The sequence below is a fragment of the Penaeus chinensis genome, chromosome 31 (genome assembly GCF_019202785.1).
Source record: "Penaeus chinensis breed Huanghai No. 1 chromosome 31, ASM1920278v2, whole genome shotgun sequence".
Taxonomy (NCBI): Eukaryota; Metazoa; Arthropoda; class Malacostraca; order Decapoda; family Penaeidae; genus Penaeus; species Penaeus chinensis.
Window position 1 is genome coordinate 36,597,604 of NC_061849.1, and position 7,500 is coordinate 36,605,103.

General features: G+C 38.8%; 2 protein-coding genes across 3 annotated transcripts in view; one reads left to right on the top strand and one right to left on the bottom strand.

Moving 5' to 3' along the window:
• The window catches only part of LOC125041663 (P3 protein-like), a 17,161-nt gene extending 13,899 nt beyond the window's left edge, over positions 1–3,262 (top strand). Inside the window, exon 6 of the mRNA XM_047636816.1 lies at positions 1–3,262. This exon is cut by the window's left edge and continues 874 nt beyond it. The gene's annotated coding sequence lies outside the window, so the exon portion shown is untranslated.
• LOC125041662 (transmembrane protein 53-B-like) overlaps positions 2,712–7,500 on the bottom strand; it is a 19,306-nt gene continuing 14,517 nt past the window's right edge. For both annotated transcript variants that reach the window (XM_047636814.1, XM_047636815.1), the window contains exons 3-8: positions 5,827–5,982; positions 5,369–5,542; positions 4,869–4,979; positions 4,582–4,736; positions 4,044–4,221; positions 2,712–3,807 (exon numbers count right to left, since the gene is read on the bottom strand). In XM_047636814.1, coding sequence (XP_047492770.1) covers positions 3,667–3,807; positions 4,044–4,221; positions 4,582–4,736; positions 4,869–4,979; positions 5,369–5,542; positions 5,827–5,982 — 915 coding nt within the window. In that variant the 3' untranslated portion in view covers positions 2,712–3,666. The remainder of the gene's footprint in view (positions 3,808–4,043; positions 4,222–4,581; positions 4,737–4,868; positions 4,980–5,368; positions 5,543–5,826; positions 5,983–7,500) is intronic.

Genomic DNA, 7,500 nt, shown 5'->3' on the forward strand with positions numbered 1-7,500 from the left:
CCCATAGGCATGGTCCCCTGTGTTGGCGTGTGTAATGAATAGCCTTGACCTTTGTGCCCCTCACGAAGGAGGCCAACGTAGGTGTGTAGGGCAATTCGAGAGTTAACACTAGCCTGCTAACACATACATAAGGACTGATCTGGAGACTTATAACGCTATGCGTACGTATTAAACAAATTCATGTATAAAGTAGATGTCACGTGAACATGTCTGTCACTGTACACTTTATGTATTTTGATATAAAAGCGTGCTTGGCAAACAGTGTAAGATATAGCCTTTCTGTGGTTGTAACAGTAAAAGCATTGGTTAAACAATTGTAAGTGAATGCAAATCGAACTGGAACTGTGATTACGGGTTTGACCGCATTCCAAGAAATAGTGAAGCGAGTCCGACGCAGTGCTACCAGTCCCCTTAAACTGCCACAGATAATCCAAGCGCGTGGAATGGCGCTTGCAGACTGAGCAGACAGGCATTGCAATTGTCTTTTGTACAAAGGATAGGAAAGACGTCGGTGGGTGAATATGGTACAAGAAAAGACGTTAGTATCACAATCTAAATACGATTACTTAAAAAGACATGAATGCAATAATCATATATCAAAGCATATATATTCCCTTGTTTGGGTTTACAACATCTAACACGTGATAAATACGATTACATAAAACACAACTATTTATTTCTGCTATGAAAAAATAGCACTTTTATATGTTGAAGTGTCGTGCTGCATACATGTGAAAATCCGGTATTTCGTAATCCACATTTCGACTTGAGAGAAGTCTCCCTCAGCATTAGCGTAACAGCCTTTCATGGCACACAGTTGTCCTTATTAATTTTGCTGAATATTTGCCACAATGTACACAATCTTTTACAAGTTTAATTTCATGCCAAATAGATATGTCGTAGTTTGCGTCACTGGTTAGGTTTGAACTGGGGTTTAAACTGGGCTGTTCCACGAATTCTAGAGCATAAGATTTTGGTTTCGGGACAATAACTCAGTTCTGGATGAGTTATAACCTTTTTTTCTACTTCAATTTTGCGACAGAGAACGCTCGCTACGGCGTAGCGCCGCTGACAACTGTGAGCTGCATCCCGTCAACATTAAATTGATGACAATAATAATGATAATTTCGCGCTTCCTTTATCATCAAGTTTGCGGGGACGCCCGGGGCTCGATGTCCCATTTTCATCATGCAATATGTCCGGGGCTCAAAGAAGCCCCACCGGCAATATAAGGTCTATGAAATTATATGTCGCTGTGATAGAAAATCTGAAGACAAAGGCAAGTAGTCCGTTTAGCATAAAGGAATGAAGCAATGGCCATGCTCTGCTTATGAAGTGGCTAACAGGCCCCTTCCCAGAAGCGGAAGTGACTAACGGCTTACACGTTAAAAGCAATTGGTATATTACTGCCTAAGTTTAGTAGTAGATTAAACTGAAATCTACGGTCTGGGTTCACAATAGTGGACTAAGAATTTAAAATCAATGTGGGCAAATGAGAGATTGGTGACGGAAGAGAGCACTAACATGAAGTGCTGGTCAACAAGAAGCAAGAATTCACTTTATTGTATTCCTTATTAATCCTGTAAATTAGATCTACTCCTTTGAATTTGGACTTTCAGCATACAAAGAAAATTAGTTTGGGTTAGGGAATTATATCCATTTATATATTGTTTTTTTTATTTCGGCTAAGTTGGGACAGATTAAGAAAATAAGAATTGGTATCTTCCTGTTAAAGTTTATTTCTTAAACATCTCCAGCTTGATGAAATGAATGAAAAATATATATCTAGAGTTTTCCTAAAAGTAGATAAAAATAGTAGACTAGAAACTAGTCTATTTAAACATAATATGAATAATCTATTACCTAAACCTTTATTCCATTGCATTTTATATCTGGCTACTTATGGTCAAGTTTACATAAATGCTGCAGCCAACTTACAGTTTGGTAAATGCATATATATCATATACATACAAAATCAAGGTACATGCCTCAGAAGATATACTTAAAGAATTAGTCATTAAATATGCTAGTCATAGAGAAGAAAAAAAATCCATTGTATGTTACAAATATGACTTTTTCCTGCAGCAAGCATACCAGACAACATGAATGATTTGCCTGAATGATACTCAGTAGCCCGACATTTAATATACCCTGTACACTCTAACCATATATATTCACTGTATTTAAGAAATATTCATACTGATGCAATTCTTACACATCTAGTAAATATTCGAGTGTATATTGCATTTCCTGGTAATTCCAAATGAATATCAGATGACAATTTTGTATTTCATAAAATGCCATATTTCATTTTCTTTAAATTCCTGCCCAAGGAAAAAATGCCTGATACTCTCCTATACATATAAAAGGCATTTTATCATAATGTTTCGTCGCAGAACACACATGCGGACAGCATGTATATGTATATATATTTTTCTTAATATAAAAAGGAGTATTGTCAATATGCCCTCAAGCATTACACATACATATATCCTCAACGCATATTTACATATAACAAAAATACTTTACTGTTGTGAGTCAAAGATGTTAACATTGGTTATCAACAGTTACGAGCTGCATGAGTGATACAACCGGGCCTGGACAGAGGAATCAAACACAATTTAAAAAGAGACGGATGGAAAAATAATGTTCTGATGACATCTTTAATGCTTGGCCCAGATATATGCTGGTATGATAATAATGAAAACGAACATTTTGTTACTTTTATTCTGATAATGAAGATGCACATCTTTGAATGAATATGTAATAATGCTCTAGCTGCACCAGAAACTCCCTTCAAACACACTGATCATCAGGTCATATAATGGTAAAGTTATGACCCCAAAGTCAGTAATGTTCATTATAAACAAAAAGATGATTTACTTTTTTTCGTGTCTTTTCTGAATTTAGTTTACTTACACAAATTTCACCCAAGTGTAAACACAAAAGGGAAGCCAAATGACCATATTCCTTGCCTTCATTTTTGATAATCTTATTTCATTTTATTGATTCTATTTAGGCTTAGCTGATTTAGAGAAAGATCATGAATTCCTTGCATGTATGAAGACTTCAGTGGCTGAGGTATGACAAACTACAATCTATATGAGGGTGCTGACACGGTGCCGATTATTGCATGGTCTCTGTATCTTATATATATTATAAAATGATATACAACTTTGTGAAATCCATTATTAACTGACAACTCTATATGTCGGTACAAGTATGAAGTAAAACGATAAGAAAATCAAATGATGAAAAAAAAGAAAATACCTGAAGTTCTCATTCATTCAAGCCAGTTATAATAATCAAAATACAGTTATCAAAAATTACTGTATACAAACAAAATATAATCTTAGTGCATGTATCATAAATGCATCATTTTACAGTAAAGATAATATGCTTTCCGTGTTGCCTGAACATTGTAAAAGGAAACAAAGGCAACGGATAAGATCAAATGCACGTGAAGGGAAATGTAAACATCATATATTGCACTCACTCTTCTTTAACAAGACACTCCCAAACTCTCCAGTACATAAATCTATAAATGAATTCATGAAAGTCCATCTCATTTCTCATCCCATTATTATGTTAAAAAACTTTTTTTGTCATCACTTCGCTACACATTATAAACCCGAAACAGCATTCATTCTAAACGTCCCTCAGCATTTAGATCGACGTGGCTCTCTGTCTGGCTGGCTCGATCATCCCCACACGCTCTAGGAAAGCCACCATCAGCTCCTGGTACTCGACTGGATGCCGCTGGAAGTGGGTCACGTGCGGAGACTTTTGCCAGTGACCGGTGTACACCTGCAAGGGAAGGGTAATGTATCCGCTAATGTAAGCTCGAAAGAAGGACATGATAATGCTTTTGGCGATGATAACAGAACATGACTGTTCTAATTTGATGATTAGAATAATTATTATACTATTACGAATAATAATAACAAAGATAACATACACTTTCACAAACTTTGAGAAGTCATTCATTTAGTTTCCAGGTTTAACTTCAGTAAAAAAAATGTCTTCAAACGAATTTGAATTACCTGATGACCCTTGGACTCCCATTTCTTGTAGACCCTTGCATTCATCTCTGGCGTGGAGACCGGGTCGTTGTCTGAGAAAAGGAACAAACCAGGGACGCCTACAAAGTTCTGGTGCATTTTTTGGCTTGCTCTTTCGTAGTGTATCGTTGCTGTGTCATACTGGATTTTCAAGTACCATCTGTAAGACGTTTGGAAAGTACATGTAAAATTTGAGACAAAACCCCTATGCTATAGGATAAGTCAGCAAGTCTTATATTTCGAAAACTCTATTAATGACAATTAGCTGCAATGCCCCTAATTTGACCCTAGCCTGCTGATACTAGCATGCCAGTACTCAAACAACTGAGTTGGCTAAGAGGGGCTGGCCAGGTACAAACCAGGAATTTTGCAAAGCGAGCGATCTACCACTGACATATGCCACTTCCATATTTTATGCGTCACACACTAGTAACGGCCCTTGCCAAATGCTATACCAATAAAACAAAAGGCTCAACAATGGCCAAGTAAAACACCACACTGTAAATTTCAGGGAACTTACTCCAAATACTTCTTCATGGATTTCTGCAACAAGGCGTTATTTGTAATGGCCCGTGGCATGCCGTCGGGGATTCCATCGATGTCAACTCCGCTGTCCCAAATCTGGCCCACAAATCTGTTCAGGAGATGCCCATGTTTCTTGAAGTCATTTTCGACCTGTTTAAAAATGTTAAACAGAGAGATGGAAAGAATTAAATCAGATACTAGAGACAAAAAACGAGACGTGCAAAAAATACTAATCCATCAACACTAGTAATAATGCACAAGATGCAAGTACTTGAAGCGCACCTTCACCATGACTTCAGAGAACACGTAGCCGCCCACGCTGAACCCATGGATCAAGACTGGGCTGTGAGAGGGGTTGGCGTGGAGAAACTGCAGCACTTGGTCTGCTGCAACCTGTGGGTCAAGACAGCAGAACAAGAACATCAGTAACTGTTACTGATCAGAACAACTTCGTTCACCAAGATAGCAGATGATAATCCTAGTATCTGATTTAATTTACAATATCTCTTAAACATAATGATTAAATAAATAATACAAATGATAATGATAATCGTATAAGCAAAACCAACGAAAAGAATCTTAATGACTACAGTAATATTAATTTGGCAGCAGAGTAATATACTACTACTACTACTAAAGTCAATAAGAATAACTGAAATCGTACTGTTACCAGTGATATTTAAAAAGGGAATATAAATACTATGAACACCAACAATAGAATAACAACAACAATTACAAAAAATAACACCAACAACAATACTCTTTATAATAATATTAATCACCTGCGACCCCTTGGTGGGCCTGAGCAGATCGAAAGGCGACACTCTCACTTTGAGTACATCGATGCCCAGATTGGTGTAGAGTTGGGCGTACTTGCGGACGTGCCTCTCCTTGGCCATAAGCCAGCAGAAGAGCAGCGTTAGAGGCCTCTCTCGCTCGCCCAAAGCCCTGGCAACCTGGTGGGGGAAGCGAGGCTTCTGTGAGATGGAGCCACAATGGCGGGAAAGTTCGGTGTTGTGTCTGGATGGATTCATTGCTGGGACGAAACTGCGGTTGTTCGAGACAGTGTGAAATTATAAGGGAACTATCAAATAAAAAATATAAGCTTTTCATCTTAAGAGAACTTCTAATTCCATTGCTCGAAAAAATAAATGGATGAATAAGTATATAATAATAAAAAGGAAAGAAGAAAAAAATCGCGTTTTCCTCTCCACCTTCTTGGTATCTGGCCTTCCCTCACCTCCATGGTCTTCTTCGGGAGAGGCACGTCGCTGGAGGTGAAGAATTCCATATTTCTGGAAAACCTAAGAGCGTGGAAGTCCCGGCACAGGACCAGAGACACCACCGGCGCACAAAACCTGGTCGTCAAAGCCGGCGAAGAGAGCGTGGCGCTAATCTGAAAAAGAACAGAGGTTTTCGGTCTTTCTAATGTCGTGGTAGGAAATGTAAAATCAACAGGTGTGATTGAACATAATCCGAATATATCTGTTGATGTTCATTGTTGTGGGCCATAAAGAGGAAGTTCTTAGTATAATACACCTTCCTAAAGTAGTCATAATGGATCGCTAACAAAATGCTGTCTCGTTACGCTTTCCTCACTCTGTGTTATGGAGATCTCGGGGATATACTGTAAACAATGGGAAGATGATTGGGGTATAATTTTACACGTGTTTAAGACTGGTGGTTGTTCAGCTCTCGCCAGACCCACCACTGAATATACTCAATGGTCCTGCCCACCATCACCCTAATCATAATAACGGAAATATCAACAAAACAATAATGACAGAGTGCGTAACCACACTTATAATCGAATCGCTTTCTTTGTCGAATATATACTGTGTACAAATGCATAAAAGCAAATGATTAATTAAATTTATAAAGGAATTTTGAAAAACAATCAGACGGGCACTTTTTTCTCGCCCTGACATAAAGGGGAGGAGAGAGGGAAGAAGAGAATACTAGGAAGGGGAGGAGGGAGAAATATGACAGGTGAGGAGGAAGAAACGGAGGGGAGAGAAGGAGGAGTAGGAGGAGAGGGGAGATAGCAATCTCGGCAATAGAGGAGAGAAAGGGAGGGAGCGGGGGAAGATGGCGGGGAGAGGCGAGGGGAAGGGGGAAATGGCCCCGCCGACGGGCAGGAATGGGGAGCGCTTGAGGGCAGAGATTCCAAGGTGTTCTCAGAACGCATGCCCTCATATCCCGTTACAAGAAATTGATATATACATGAGCTTTTTCTTCGATATGGCTGTTGAAAAATGCATATGGAAAGTAGTTGGGATAACGATCTTTACGCAGATGCAACACTTCTCTTGTATATGCAGCTGCATCACATTTCCCCACTACAAGCCCTACTAATACGAGATTTCAACGTCGATCGTTTGAGAGCAACCCAGCAGTGTTAACCTGTTTAAGCACACACAATAAGACAATTCTCACCGCATAGATCATTCGCTTTTTGTTTCTCGAGTCAGAATTATGCCAGTGGCCATTCCTTTGACCGACGCACCAGGAACGTTTGGCGCAATAAGCTCGGAGGCCAAGACGCGTGTCTGTACGTGCGTGGGAGATTACTGTTTTTTATTATTAGGCAAATTGTTTTTCTTTGACCTCATGGCAAGGCGGAAAAGTGACAATGACAACAAGGTAAGTGGCCATCTCGTGTGCTGACAGAGAGCTCAGAAAAGTGTTGTATTCCACACAGTACACTGATATCAAAGCGAAAAGTAGTTGGGATAGCATGAAACTTATGGCCATGAAACGGATTAGTAATTTCTACCTTTGTTATCTGACATCGGAGATAATGCAAATAAATAAAGAGTAAGCAAATAATTCATTAAAAAAGAAACGCTCCCGGAATGGCTAAATAAACCACTTTTTCTTTCTTTTTAATTTTTATACAAGTAGCTTTTCCCTT